This window comes from Lissotriton vulgaris, chromosome 12 (genome assembly GCF_964263255.1).
Source record: "Lissotriton vulgaris chromosome 12, aLisVul1.2, whole genome shotgun sequence".
Classification (NCBI taxonomy): domain Eukaryota; kingdom Metazoa; phylum Chordata; class Amphibia; order Caudata; family Salamandridae; genus Lissotriton; species Lissotriton vulgaris.
In genome coordinates, this window is record NC_141700.1 from 293,025,764 (window position 1) to 293,040,560 (window position 14,797).

Consider the following 14,797-nt stretch of genomic DNA (forward strand, 5'->3'; position numbering starts at 1 on the left):
ACATCCAGAGCTGATGTCCGACAAGTTGTGTGTGAGGATGCCTTGCTGATGCCGCCACCCCCACCACCACCTTTTTGTTGCCTGATCCGGCTAGCTCAATCTATCGAGCATGAGACTCATGCACTCTGATCTCCTTGGCCTCAGTCAAGCATCAATAGTAAGATTTTCATACGCGAGTGTAGGTTCATTGTTTTGAGTGGGAGTGAAAGAACCATAACTAGGTAAGAAGGAAGGCAGACGCTGTGGGAAGGACTCTGGATATGGTATGTTCCTTGGTCCCTGAGTTGCTTCGATGTCACTGCCTTGCACAAATGGCATAAGTCCTGGATGTTGGGTGCCATAGTTGAGGGTTACGAGCAGCGCTTGTAACACTGTCTGAAGTTTATTTGCACCTGCTGCAGCTTCACTATTCTCAAAGTAAGTGGGGGCTGTTTGTGGACCTGACTGCATTGGAAATCACTTTGATGCGGTGCCTCCCTGAACCGCTTGACGGAGGCCCCCGAGGGGCGGTGTGATGGCGCGGACTCGAGGTGGGCGCTTGGCTCCGACCCTCTCCCCAAGTCTTGTTGCCCTGGTGTGGCCTGAGATCGCCCCCGACATAGGCGGCCGGCTCCCGGGGTCAAGCGGAACTTTTTGCCTTTTGGTGACTCTTCCATTCTGAACATTGTCCCACAATGGAGAAGTGTGGCTCAGGGGTTAGAGGCGGCAGACCCGGAAGCTGAGATCGATCCTGGACCAGAGTTCAATTCCCCGCCTCGGCGGGTCTTGGGCTCAAAAATTCCACGGACTCGATAATTCTCGTTCCGGTGCCTACTCGACTCACGGGTTCACACTCTGCGACTCTGGGCAATAGCTTGCTTAATCTCCACTACGGCCCCTCGCGGCGGGATACCTGGCTTTCACCTTGTGGATACCCTGCTGAGGTTATCTCACAGGGGAATACCAGGACGGGTTCCCAAGGCAAGCGCCTTGATGCCTTCGGGTGATACGTGCGCTATATAAATCGCAATACATTTACATTTACATTTACACAATCCGTTTGACCTGAAGACACGTCCTGCGGTGCCCTAGTCCGACCATCACATATTCCTGTGCCAGGAGACGGCGTGGGATGCACTAGAAGGGAGAGGCGGCGCGAACGAGCCTCCCCCACCTCCCCAGGTGGAGGTTTCTCAGGTACACCCCAGCGCTTCACGCAACCAGCTGAGTTGCGCCCGCTCTTGCGGCTACAGCGTCTCGCCCACCATCCACTTGAATTGCGCCCACTCTTGCGGTGCAGCGATAGGCGGCTGCAACAGGACTCTCAAAATGGCGGCCGGCTCTTCGGATTTAGGCCTAGTCCACTAAAATGGCCCTGGGACACGTTGGAACTCGGACGCTTGACTGCTAGGGCATGGACCCCATTCCCAAAAGCGTCCCCTCAGCCTTGAAGATTTTACAAAAGTCACCGGGGCCCCCGACTCCCGCAGACTTCCGGTGGCGAGCGACTGCCATGATTGCTCGCGGAATGGCCACGACGTAGCCACGGGGTGCTCTCATGCTGACGCCAGCTTCAATCTGAAACATCCAGAAACACTGTAGACTACCAATTCGATCAGTTCCGGTGGAGCCTCAACGTGACCCGGTAGAGAAGAACTTGCCCTCCCCTCTTTGACTGATTGTTCTTGTTGCCTGTGCCTTCTCTTGTCATTTAACAGAACTTTTTGGACTGCTGAAAGGGGTTGTGTTCCGACCGCTGGTTGGTGGAGACATTTTGACTATATTCTGGACCTGCGTTGTCACGTAATGCGTCATATGACGCGCCGCGTTAGCGCACCCGGAAGTGCTCCGGTGCGCAAGGCGCAGCTTCCCGGAAACTATCCAGAGCGCGGCGCGCAGCGCGTAACGTAAGCATAACAGGTCATGTGACTTGTTAATAAAACTTTTCATTGGTTCATTTTACTTTTGTTATTCTAATGATGAAAGGCTTGGTCATATGACCTAAAAATAACGCTTTTCATTGCTTACGAACATTTTTTTTTCCCCAAATGATGAAAGCCCCACCTTTTTTTCTCTCACTCTGACTTGTAAAGCAAAGGACCCAGATGCATTTACAGTTTATCACTAACAATGTTCCAGGCTATTGTATTTTCCCGGGAAATTTACAACTGTCCTGCAAGTAAAATATTCCTTTTTCGAGAAAAAGGGTGTTTCTTCGTCCCATGAGGGAGCCGTTGAGGAAAAGAGGCTCGGCCTGCTGTCTTAGTCGCTGATAGGCATGAATATTAGATTCTTATCGATCACTTTATGTTGCAGGAGTAGAAAACACAACAGCCCTTGACCATTTATCTTTACTGCGTTCCTGCGTATTATACCTTTTAATCGTCATGTAATTGGACTGCTTTATTTCACTTGCCTTTTACTGATTCGAAAACAGTGGCTATTATTCAAAACTTTACCAATGTAGGTACTACTACCATGTTTTGTTTTAAAAACCTTTATTGTGAAAATGTCAGTATACAAATACGGGCCTATAACCACGTGGGCCGGCCACGGAGCAAACTGGAATCGTTTATGATGAGGGAACATTTACACTGTAGAAGAACGTAACGGGCGACCCATTAGGTTGCAAGAACTAAGGTGTCTAACATTTGCGGAATCGGTGGACGTACATTTTATAATTAAAGTACGACAGGGCCAGTTACAATAAAATTATCTAGATATACATTTGCGGGCAAGTACCATGGGTGACGTTAATTCAAACTTTCAATAGTACAGTAATCAATAACACATCAGAACTTAATATCAATAGGGATGTCCAAATGTTCAATCAAATCTCGTCCCCGCCCGCCATGTGCTTCAAAACTGCATACGTATCTCGTGATATCAAGGTTGGGCAACCAGTACACAACAAGGAGTTACGAGTCCCATTTATACCGGCGCCATTTTGGGCGAGGCCGGGCAGGTCCAGGATATAGTCAAAATGTCTCCACCAACCAGCGGTCGGACCAGAACCCTTTTCGGCAGTCCAAAAAGGATCCATTAAATTACAACAGAAGAAATAGGCAACAAGAACAATCAGTCAAAAGAGGGGACGCTTTCGTGAATGGGGCCCATGTTTTAGCAGGCAAGCGTCCGAGTTCCAAGGTGTCCCAGAGCCATTTTAGTGGACCAGGCCCAAATCCAAAGAGCTGGCCTCCATTTTGAGAGTCCTGTTGCAGCCGGCTATCGCTGCACCACAAGAGTAGCCGCAATTCAGCTAGATGGCGGGTGAGTCACTGTACCGCAAAAGCGGGCGGAACTCAGCTGAAAGGCGAGTGAAACGCTAAGAGGCACCCCACTGCAGATGAGGTGCCTCCAACTGGGGAGGAGGGAGAGGCCCGTTTGCGCTGCCTCCCCCCCCCCCCCCGGGCACCCCACGCCTTCTTTCGGCGCAGCATTGTAGGATGGCCACACCAGTGAAACTTGCTGGACACCACCTCGGTGCCATCCGGATCTCGGCGCGTTCGAGTCACTGTACCGCAAGAGCGGGAGAAACTCAGCTGGATGGCGGGCGAGACGCTGTACCGCAAGAGCGGGCGGAACTCAGCTGGTTGGCGGGCGAGACGCTGTACTGCAAGAGCGGGCGGAACTCAGCTGGATGGAGGGTGAGGCACTGTGCCGCAAGAGCGGGCAGAACTCTGCTGGAAGGCAAGTGAAACGCTAAGAGGCGCCCCACTGCAGATGAGGTGCCTTCACCTGGGGAGGCGGAAGAGGTCCGTTTACGCCACCTCTCTCCCAAGCCCCCCCCCCCCCCCCCCCCCCCCCCCGGGCACCCCACGCCGTCGTTCGGCGCAGCATTGTAGGATGGCCACACCAGTGAAACTTGCTGGACACCACCTCGGTGCCATCCGGATCTCGGCGCGTTGTGCTGCCTTCGGCGTACTGTAGCAGCAAAAGTAACCGCAACTCAGCTGGACACGCCGTCTTTCGGCGCAGCATTGTAGGATGGCCACACCAGTGCGGCAACTTGCTGGACACCACCTCGGTGCCATCCGGATCACGGCGCGTTGTGCTGCCTTCGGCCTATTCGCACATCGGTCCGCTACTGACGCCGTCTCACAGGCCAACGGATTTTGTAGGCTTTTTATAGCCCAAAGCCGCATAACAGGTCATGTGACTTGTTTATAAAACTTTTCATTGGTTCATTTTACTTTTGGTTTCCTAATGATGAAATGCTTGATCATATGACCTAAAAATAACACTTTTCATTGGATTAAAAGATTTTTTTTTTCCCAAACGATGAAAGCCCCACCTTTTTTTTTCTCACTCAGCAATCCAAAAAGGTTCCGTTAGATGACAACAGAGGGGACAGGCAACAAGAACCATCACTCAAAAAAGGGTAGGGCAAGTTCTTCCCTACCGGGTCACGTTGAGGCTCCACCGGAACTCATCGAATTGATAGTCTACAGTGTTTCTGGATGTTTCAGACTGAAGCTGGCGTCAGCATGAGAGCACCACCATCTCGTAGCTCCGTCGTGGCCATTCCGCAAGCAATCATGGCAGCCGCTCCCCACCGGAAGCCTGCGGGAGTCGGGGGCCCCCAAGACTTTTGTAGAATCTTCAAGGCTGAGGGGATGCTTTCGAGAATGGGGCCCAAGCCCTAGCAGACAAGCGTCCGAGTTCCAAGGTGTCCCAGGGCCATTTTAGTGGACCAGGCCCAAATCCGAAGAGCTGGCCGCCATTTTAAGAGTCCTGTGGCAGCCGCCTATCGCTGCACCGCAAGAGTGGGCGCAATTCAACTAGATGGTGAGCGAGACGCTGTAGCCGCAAGAGCGGGCGGTAAACAGCTGAATGGCGGATGAGGCACAGTGTAGCAAAAGCGGGCGGAATGGCAACTGAAACAGTAAAGGGGCGCCCCACTACAGCAGACGAGCCTCCACCTGGGGGGGGAGGCCCATTCACGCCGCCTCCCCCCCCCCCCCGGGGCGCCCCACGCCGTTTTTCAGCGCAGCATTGTAGGATGCCAAGACCAGTGCGGCAAGTAAAGGACATCACCTGGGTGCCGTCCAGATCTCAGCGCGTTGTGCTGCCTTCGGACTATTCGCACAACAGACCGCTACTGACGAGGCACAGTGCAGCAAAAGCGGGCGGAAAACCGCTGAATGGCAAGTGAAACGCTAAAGGGGCGCCCCACTACAGCAGACGAGCCTCCACCTGGGGAGGCCCGTTCACCCCGCCTCCCCCCCCCGGGGCGCCCCACGCCGCTTTTCTGAGACGCATTGTAGGATGCCAAAACCAGTGCGGCAAGTAAAGGACATCACCTGGGTGCCGTCCAGATCTCAGCGCGTTGTGCTGCCTTTGGACTATTGGCACAACAGACCGCTACTGACCATTGTTGCTTCTGTTTAAAAAAAATTTTTTAACGTGTTTACTGTTTATGGTGCGTTGTATATATTTATAAGTTATTAAAGTGTTATAATCCTACTACTTTGTTGGAGTGCTATATATTTTTAATGTGACACATAATTGTGAAGACTTTGATGTACAAAAAGGCATCCCTGGAATCTTCCGCTTCAGGCTCGGTCCCACACACCCTCACATTGAGAATCCCCTCCCCAATCACAATACAGGATCATTATCAGATAGTAGGAACGCGTGTGGTGTGACGGATCTCATCGGGTGGGGGCCTTGATCTACTGTAACTCCTTAGAAGAGGGGTGATTCTTTACAGTTGAGGCCATAAACTACATCCGCAGGGATAGGTGATAGCCTGGGACCGGCCTGGACAATCAGACACAAAGGAAGAGGAATGTCAGAGGGTGCGGTAGTGAATAGGGTGAAAGGGTGGTGTCGGGCGGGCACAGGGTGTGATTCTCAGGGAAGAGCAGCGCAGATGGGGGGAGGTTTATGGCCCATGCATAAGACAGAGCGGGGGTGACCAGTGCGTGGGGGAGATGCTTGCGAGGGTGGGGAGCTATGCTGAGGATCGGCGGCGTGCAGAGAGTGGGTCTGGTCAAGGCATCTAAAATGGCTGCCGTGCACGACAAATGTGTGGCATTGGAAAAAAAGCAAGATGGCGCAGACAATGTTTATCAATACGAATTAATTTATAACAATTATTTTTAACAATATATTTACTCGCAGTGTCAAAATGGCGGTCAACACTTCCTGATTTCCTTCGAATCGAACGTTAACAGACGTCACGATCGGCGGCGTGCAGAGAGTGGGTCTGGTCAAGGCATCTAAAATGGCTGCCGTGCACGACAAAAGTGTGCCATTGGAAAAAAAGCAAGATGGCGCAGACAATGTTTATCAATACGAATTAATTTATAACAATTATTTTTAACAATATATTTACTCGCAGTGTCAAAATGGCGGTCAACACTTCCTGATTTCCTTCGAATCGAACGTTAACAGACGTCACGCAGCAAAAAAAAAAAAAAAAACGCTCACGCGCAGCCGCTGGAAGACAAGTATCAACATATATGAGCATCCTCAGCCACCCTCAGAAAACATAGGGGGTCAGGATACGTCTCCCGTACCCCCTTATACCCATTTCTCACATTGTTTTTCCTCCATCTTGTAATTTAATTAAAACGAAACACAAAATGGCGAATTGCCGTTTCGCGTCCCGGTTCACTACCCGGTTCGCGAACCGGAAAGCGCTTCTACCGCAGAAAAAAAATATTTTTTTATTTGCCCCACGGGACCCTTTAATAACCCCAACATCATTCCTAGGGGGTCAAGAAGGGTCTACCTTGCCCCCTTTCATTAAATTCCCCCTTCGTTTTTCTCCTCCTCTTGTCTCTCGATCCTACTGAGAGACAAGATGGCGGCCGCTCCGGACTGTTTAGAATGTTGACAGACACCGGAGAGCCAATCAGCTTCGCAAAGTTCCGTTACGCGAAAAGTTCGCGAACCGGAGCGCTACCCGGGACGCTGTCACAGATATATCTGTTTTTTAAAACGTTAATTTCTCAAAATCCACTGGAGCACATATATTGAGACCCAGCAAAGGCACATCGGGCTAACAGTCCCTACAATTTTGCCAAGTTTCGTGCAAATCCATTCAGCCGTTCGAGCTAAAAGTGAGGCCAAACGCCCTATGGAAAACTCAATGTTAAAAACGCGTTTTGGGACCCCCCCTTTTTTCTCGGCCCCCCTTGACTAAACCCCCCAAAATTTTCAGGGGCTGCTCAGAAACAAAATGTGCCATTTTCCTGAAAATTTCAGCCGATTCCGTCCACAAACGCCAAAGTTATTAGACATAGAATTTTCAAAAGTCCCATAGAGAAAAAATCCTAACTATATATAGCTACTGGCGACCGCCAGTAGGCAATATATATATGTATATATATATATATATATATATATATATATATCTCAGAATAAAATTTGTTTGGAATGATGAAAGCAGTTGCAAAAGTTAAAATAAGGTGAATCAGTGGGACCGCAACCTTTAGAGGCAGGATCATGAACAATATTTTCAATGCAACAATTCGATCCATCTCCTTCACAATTATTTATTCTACATTGCAAACTTTAAAATCGGAGGGTCTCATTTGGGTGCATTAGGGTCCAGCCTGCTGGCAAATGTTCTGGGTGCTTATAAAAATAAAACAAAGTTCTCATAACACTTCTAATGTTATCTTCATTTGTCTTGGACATTTTTGTCTCCCGACAGTCCATGCATTCCCACCAGCCCAAAGCTTTTCCGCATGATCTCCTTCCTTATAAATGGTTCAAGATTTCATGGGAGTTTCTAAGGATCTTTCATCTCAAAGAGCAAGTGGCCACTTTTTAAAAATGGAAAGTAAAAGCCAAGGGGTTGACTGGTACCGTACCATCTTGGAGAACAGACTGTGATAAGGAAGAAGTAGACGCAAAGTAATGAAATTAACAGCAGTCAGGCCATCAATAAGGACTCGAAAAGCCAACGTGTCTGACAAATATAACCCAACACATGCAAATACAGGCATGAACAAATGTAGTTTTCATGTTAACTGATTAATGCCACAACTGCTTTGCCAATGCTTGTTTTGATTACCAACAGATATCTATATGCGCCATGAGATGGTGACTTCAGACTATGAAAGAAGGCAACAGGGAGGACACTTACAAAGGTTGTTTAATCTTGAAGCAAAGAACACCTGCCTAGAAATCGCTATGTTGAGTAATGCCAGCTGCTATTGTAAATCATGCTAATTGAACCTAAAAAGCTGCCATAGACAGCTGCTTGCATATAAAAACAAGCATTTACAATGCAATTGGTCTCGCATTAATTAAGTTTGAGCTCTTGGCATTACTAAATATTGCAACACCAATTGCAACAAAAGTCTATAAATTGTAGGCCAAAAAAATATGTATTTATTTTTGCAATGGTGGCATGCTGCGCTTTAGATGAATATGTTTAAAAGTAAAGTGCGCCATTCTGCGATTGCTACAATAGTTAATTGTGGATGTGTTAACAATTGATGTGTGCAGTGATGGCTGGTGGTATGTGTACCTGTGAGAATTGTGCACTGATGGCTGGTGGTGTGTGTGCCTGGTGGAAGTGTGCACTGCCGGCTGGTGGTGTGTGTGTGCATGGTGGAAGCGTGCACTGCCGGCTGGTGGTGTGTGCCTAGTGAAAGCGTGCACTGACGGCTGGTGGTGTGTGTGTGTGTGTGTGTGTGTGCCTGGTGAAAGCGTGCACTGACGGCTGGTGGTGTGTGTGTGTGCCTGGTGAAAGCGTGCACTGATGGCTGGTGGTGTGTGTGGTGAAAGCATGCAATGACGACTGGTGGTGTGTGTGTGTGCCAGGTGAAAGCGTGCACTGACGGCTGGTGGTGTTTGTGCCTGGTGAAAGCGTGCACTGACGACTGATGGTGTCTGTGCCTGGTGACAGTGTGCACTGATGGTGTGGTTGTATGTGTGGTTGTATGTGTGTGTGTGGTCGTGTGTGTGTGTTTGTGTTTGTGTGTGTGGTCGTGTGGTCGTGTGTGTGTGTGCCAGGTGAAAGCGTGCACTGACGGCTGGTGGTGTTTGTGCCTGGTGACAGTGTGCACTGATGGTGTGGTTGTATGTGTGGTTGTATGTGCGGTGTATGTGCGGTGTATGTGCGGTTGTATGTGGTCGTGTGTGTGTGTGGTCGTGTGTGTGTGGTCGTGTGTGTGTGGTCGTGTGTGTGTGTGGTCGTGTGTGTGTGTGTGGTTGTGTGTGTGTGTGTGTGTGTGTGGTTGTGTGTGTGTGTGTGTGTGTGGTTGTGTGTGTGTGTGTTCGTGTGGTCCTGTGTGTGTGTTCGTGTGTGTGTGGTCGTGTGTGTGTGTGTGTGTGTGTGTGTGTATGTGTGTGTGTGGTTGTGTGTGTGTGGTTGTGTGAGTGATTGACCACTTAATGACACTTGCGCAGTCAGGCAGTGAGGGCGTGGCCAGCTATGGAAAGATGTCGGATGTGTTTTAGAGCTGTTCTACACCACGACCCATGATCTGCCATTGTCCGTACTGATCCCGGCAGTAACTAGCCTTACACAGACAGCCCACATTTTACCGACCCCCCCCCCCCCCCCCCCCATTCAGGCATCGTTTGAGCCTTTTGCCTGGGCCGAAGGCACAACTATTCACCCATTGTGCCCTTCAGTGACTAGCTGCGCCTTCGTGGCCTGGACTGGCACCCGAGATTGCGGGCAAGGCTTGGCTGATTTCGCCACCCGGGCTGATTTTGGGCACTTCTACGAAGGAGGACTCATTGTCCATGTGGCCATCCCGGGTCTGCAACCACACATCATGGACGCACCATCGGACCGGAACAGCTGCCTGCCACCAGTTGTCAGCGATTGCTGGAGCTGCTTATTGAGGACTAAAAGGCCCACCGGGCCCACGCACCATGTGGTGGGGGCCAACCTGTGCCTAGCCTCCCAGACCTACACACAGAGATTACCACCCATCGCACCCAGCAGACGTTGCAGAGTGACGTCCCTCAACACGGCCATCAACGCCCATGAGGCTGGAAAGACTCCGGAGTACACTGAACGGATCACGGAGGCTGGGGGCTGCGCCGTCTGTCTCCTCATACTCTCCTAAAAGACCCAGTGCCTGTGCCCTTCCCACATCTATTGGTTTCGCAGTGAGTACCTTTGCTGGGGGAGCCCAACCTGCACCCAGTGGTCTGACATCCTCCCTTGCTTCAGCTCTAGAACATGTAAAATCCAATTTTACCAAGTGATGTTGGGAGAGGTTTCACATTACTTGTAGATTAGGGGCAAGCACAGAGGGAACGCCCACTGAGAAATTAATCTAGTCTGGGGTTCCATATGGTTGAAAGCCCAGTGGGAAAAGGTCAAAGTAGAGTAATGGACTGGCAATTTTCCTGCAGTGTTCATGACAGACACGATTATTAGCCTAGGTAAGAACTAGTAGACAATAATACTGCAGCATGTAGCAGTAGCTGCAGTTTAAGGCACTGGTGCGTCTTAGAACACTTAAAGATAATTAATTGATATCATTGCTTTATGTAAGAGTGGCCTTTACGTTTCTTCAGAACTAGTCATGTGGACTGCTAAAAACACTGTTTCAAGGTAGATATCTGCCGTGGTAAATTGAAAGCTTGAAAACCCTTATGCCAATATTCTTGCCTGATGAGGAGAGGCAAAGGGCTGAAGGGTTGCTCAATAAGAACTGAAACGAAGGCATGGCCATCACCACCGTGCTTGCACTTTATAAGGGATGATATAGCTGTGTAGAACTACAGCGGGTAGAGGAGCCACGTAGACTGCTCTCTGTATTAGCAATGGCAGTGGAGCAGACTGAATGAGCACCGGGGCGATGCCCACCATGTGAGCAGGAAAACAGTTGCAGGAGAGAGGACCTGTCAGGAGTGCTCACACTGAACCATGCCCAGGCTGAAGGATGATTAAACAGGTGCTGGGTGCTGATTTGGTCAGTACAGCCAGACCCCAAGATGGCCGCCCACTGAAGTCTTGACCCCAAGATGGCCGCCCACTGAAGTCTTGCAAGATCGTAGCTTTTGTTAGTGATCTTATGAGACTTTAGGAAGGCCATCGTGGGAATGGAAAAAAAGTCAATAAAATAGAGTGAACATATCAAAGCAAGGCTTACACAAGTCCTGACAAACAAAATAGTTTCTGTATACAAGCCATGCTAAATTAATGTGTGATGATCAAGTGTGTTTTTCAGAGGAAAATTAGTACCTCATACATCAAAATTCAACCACTCCAGAGGAGGTGGATGTTACACCAAACAGCCAAAAGGAGAAAATGAAAGTGTAATACTCTTCTGGGCTGGAGTCAAAGCCCATTCTATGTAAATTTTAAAGAAATAATAATAGACCTCCCAGACAGCTAAAGAGATCTGTAAATATACCTACAAAGTCGACCTGCAGTGTCTCAGTTTGCTGGTTACTACAAAAAATGCAGAAAACCCCTGCGACAAATTCAGAAGTAAACAATGGACTTTTCCTGTCACATCTAGTTCTGCAGGTAACCAAACATATTCAACAAAACATCCACAAAAAGTGAAATGCATAAAATCCTACCTTTCTTTCCTCAGAATCATGGGATATCCATCGAACCACTGCTTCAAATACATGTCTTTCATTGCCAACATTTAGTTTCTCGAGGGAAATCACCTCCTTTAATTTTTGGTGGCTCAGTTCCAGGAATTCTTCTGTGTTGCTCACATCTCGAAAATGAGTTTCAAGGAATTCGGTAGCGATGTAATAAACATGGTTCAGGCAATAGTGCAAGGCAAAGTCCCGAATACCAATACAGTTCTCTGGTGCGATACAACGTTCCAAGAATTCACAACACAGAGTCTTAAGATCTGTTAGTAGAAGCAAATCTGCTGCTTGCACTACATCTTGAATAGTCTCATCGCTCAACCTTATCTATCGGAGAAAACAATTTTTAAAAAAAGTTGAAATGTTAGTTGGAGCAATACAAAACAGCATTCAGACCAGTTCCAATAATACATAATATATGCTTAAGTAAAAATAACAGTGCAGCACGCTTTAAAATGTTCAAAGTGGTTTAAAAATAATGCTCCATGCCGTAAATCTGCCGTTAAGTGCTCCAAATAGAGTGATGCAATCAAGAAGGATCTCCCTCTTAAGATTCTGTGGGGGAAATCCTTGAGTGAAAAAGAGCACCCTTCTTGCTACCATGTCAGTTAAGGTAGTTAGAATCAGGTGGTGCTGATAAACAAGTCTGCTAAATAACTCATTTCGGTCTGGAACAACCAGATCTGTGGTAAAACATCATGCCTAGGATATAATATATCTCCTACAGTCTCAGAGAGAAAATGGTTACAGCTCAAATCTGTGAAGGTTTGTAAAGCCACTACCAAATGTTAAGTCTAACTTTCCATGGTGAGAAAAATCATGTACAAATGAAGAAAGTTTAAGATGATTGCCAATCTACCCAAAAGGGAGTATCCAAGCAAATGTACCCAAAGATCAGACTATGTGATGCTCCTAGCGATGGCAAACAACCAGTAAGCACTAAACGTTACAAAAGGGTAGTGGGGTAAAGAGTGTGCACGGTTATGTGACTATGTAATCAGAAATATAAATTCATTTAAGACTGCATCAAAGGAAATTGAAACAAAAACAATCCCACGTTGTTATTAAGTGTACGTAGGCCTACACACACTTAAAATTTAGACACAAGTTCAATTTCCTGAGCAAATTATATAAACTCCAAAGCATAAGTCCATGCAGTAGTATTTTTTCAAGTGTTCGTCCTTGAACTTTATTCTGTAACTTGCATCTTGGGAAGACTTTTTTGATTTCAAAACATACTTCAGTTCTTCAATGAAACAACCAACACCCACAGTTCTTGCCAACACGCGTTTCGTCTAATGGTGATAGCCAAAGACTTCATCAGTGCGTGGACTGCTATATCAGTTCAACACAGCAGGTATTGACTGCCTCTATCAGGGACAGCTTTCGTTTGATACGACTGACAATGTAAAACCAGGTCAGGAGCTTTTTGTCACCAATATCGATGTTGGCAAGAAGTGTGGATGTTGGTTGTATCATTGAAGAACGAAAGTATGTTTTGAGATCAAAAAAGTCTTCCCCAAGATACAAGTTACAGAATAAAAATCAAGGACGAACACTTAAAAAATACTACTGCATGGACTTATGCTTTAGAACCACTAAGCACTGTCCATTGAGCTACAGGCCTCCCTTAATAAGCAACGCTCATTACTTGAGTAAGTATCGCTTCGTGGTGGGCTAACCAGGAGGTAACCCGTTCTTTCCAATAAGAACAAAGCTGCATGTCTCAGGTTTGAAATGAATACCTGAATGAACCACAAAACCAGTGGTACAATGCCCATTGCACTTACGAGTCCAAAGTAGAGTTGTTTGGCTCAAATGTACCAAGGCATGTTTGACTTAAACTAAACCATACGTATCACCACAAGAACCTCATTTCAACTGTCAGGCAGGGTAGTGGAAATGTGTTGAGTCACGTGCGACTTGCAGTGCGGGGCCTGGTCACTCACTTCATAATCATTAAGTCCACCAAGAATGCCACCCTATCATGGTGTGTTGCGGAGGGAAATCTGAGGCCATCTGTCCAACTTGCAAAGGTTAGTCAAAGGTGGATCAAGCAACAAGACAATATTCCAAAACACACCATTAAAACTGTGACTGAATAGATGAGAAAGAAGCAGGTATAGGTGACCAAGATTTTTGAATGATTAAGTCAAGGTCCAGATCTCAACCCCGTTGACATACTAAGACGAGACCTAAAGAAAGCTGTGCAAACAAAAATGCCTTCAAACATCCTCCGTGCCTAATCAGTTGTGTGAGGAGGAGGAGTGTGCAAGAATTAATCACGTGCAGTGCAATGACTAAGACTTTTAACAGGAATGCTTACTTCATGTTATTGCTAGTAAAGGGGCGCATCCCTTTGTTTAATCAGGGATTCACACATTTTTTTGCACATGGTCGGAGTTATTTACTAAATAATGCCAACTTTGTGTGAGTGCTGTTTGTCACAAGATGTAAGCAGAGGAAACCCAATTAACCCTTGTAGGCTTGGGCGCTGTATGGTTAAAGTCAAAATGTGCTACAAGGAATTTGATTCGAGCAACAATGGAGCTTAGTTCTGAGTTGTACTGATGTAACACACTCAAAGGAATGCATAGGATATCATACAAAAAATACAGTAGAAATAAATCAATGGAAGGACGTTATTCCGGTAATCGTCTACAAAGAACGAGTGCATCACGTCGCTTTCACCAAGCGCTTCTCAAGTATCGGTCAACGGAAGTGGCCCCACTTCTTCTAACTATTGATTTCACTTCAATATTGTGCCTCTTGCTAATCCATCAATCCATGTGGCCACATTTCTTCTAAGCCCAAGATTTTGCACTGTGATATTGCGTTCTGTGCCAACCCACTGTCCAAGGCCACAACGTTAAAGTACATATATTTCAGGAAATAGTTTCAGCAAAGAAATATTCTGTCCTGATGTTGGTCTACATGACAACTGCCCCTTAGACCGAAACGTCGACATTCGCATCACCTCCAGTCACGTTGCTTTGGCACTAATATACGACCATTCTTTATCAATTAATCTTGGTTGTTTATCTAATCCTCCAGGAGTTGATGTTCTTAGTTGTGAATTTGTAGATTAATTATCACTCATCTCTGTTCATAACTTTTTGCATTATTCAATTTTCTTTATCTGTCTCCCCAACAATATGTTTTTTGAGTAAATATACATTTCTCCGAATTTCCATCTCTGTGTGTTCCATTGTTCATCCTTCCATTGATTTATTTCTACTGTATTTTTTGTATGATATCCTGTGGAATCCTTTGAGTTTGT

General features: G+C 47.1%; 1 protein-coding gene across 2 annotated transcripts in view; it reads right to left on the bottom strand.

The window, feature by feature from the left end:
* The window catches only part of GAN (gigaxonin), a 307,857-nt gene that overhangs the window by 190,392 nt on the left and 102,668 nt on the right, over positions 1-14,797 (bottom strand). For both annotated transcript variants that reach the window (XM_086945082.1, XM_086945083.1), the window contains exon 3: positions 11,494-11,844. In XM_086945082.1, the coding sequence (XP_086801208.1) occupies positions 11,494-11,844 (351 nt within the window). The remainder of the gene's footprint in view (positions 1-11,493; positions 11,845-14,797) is intronic.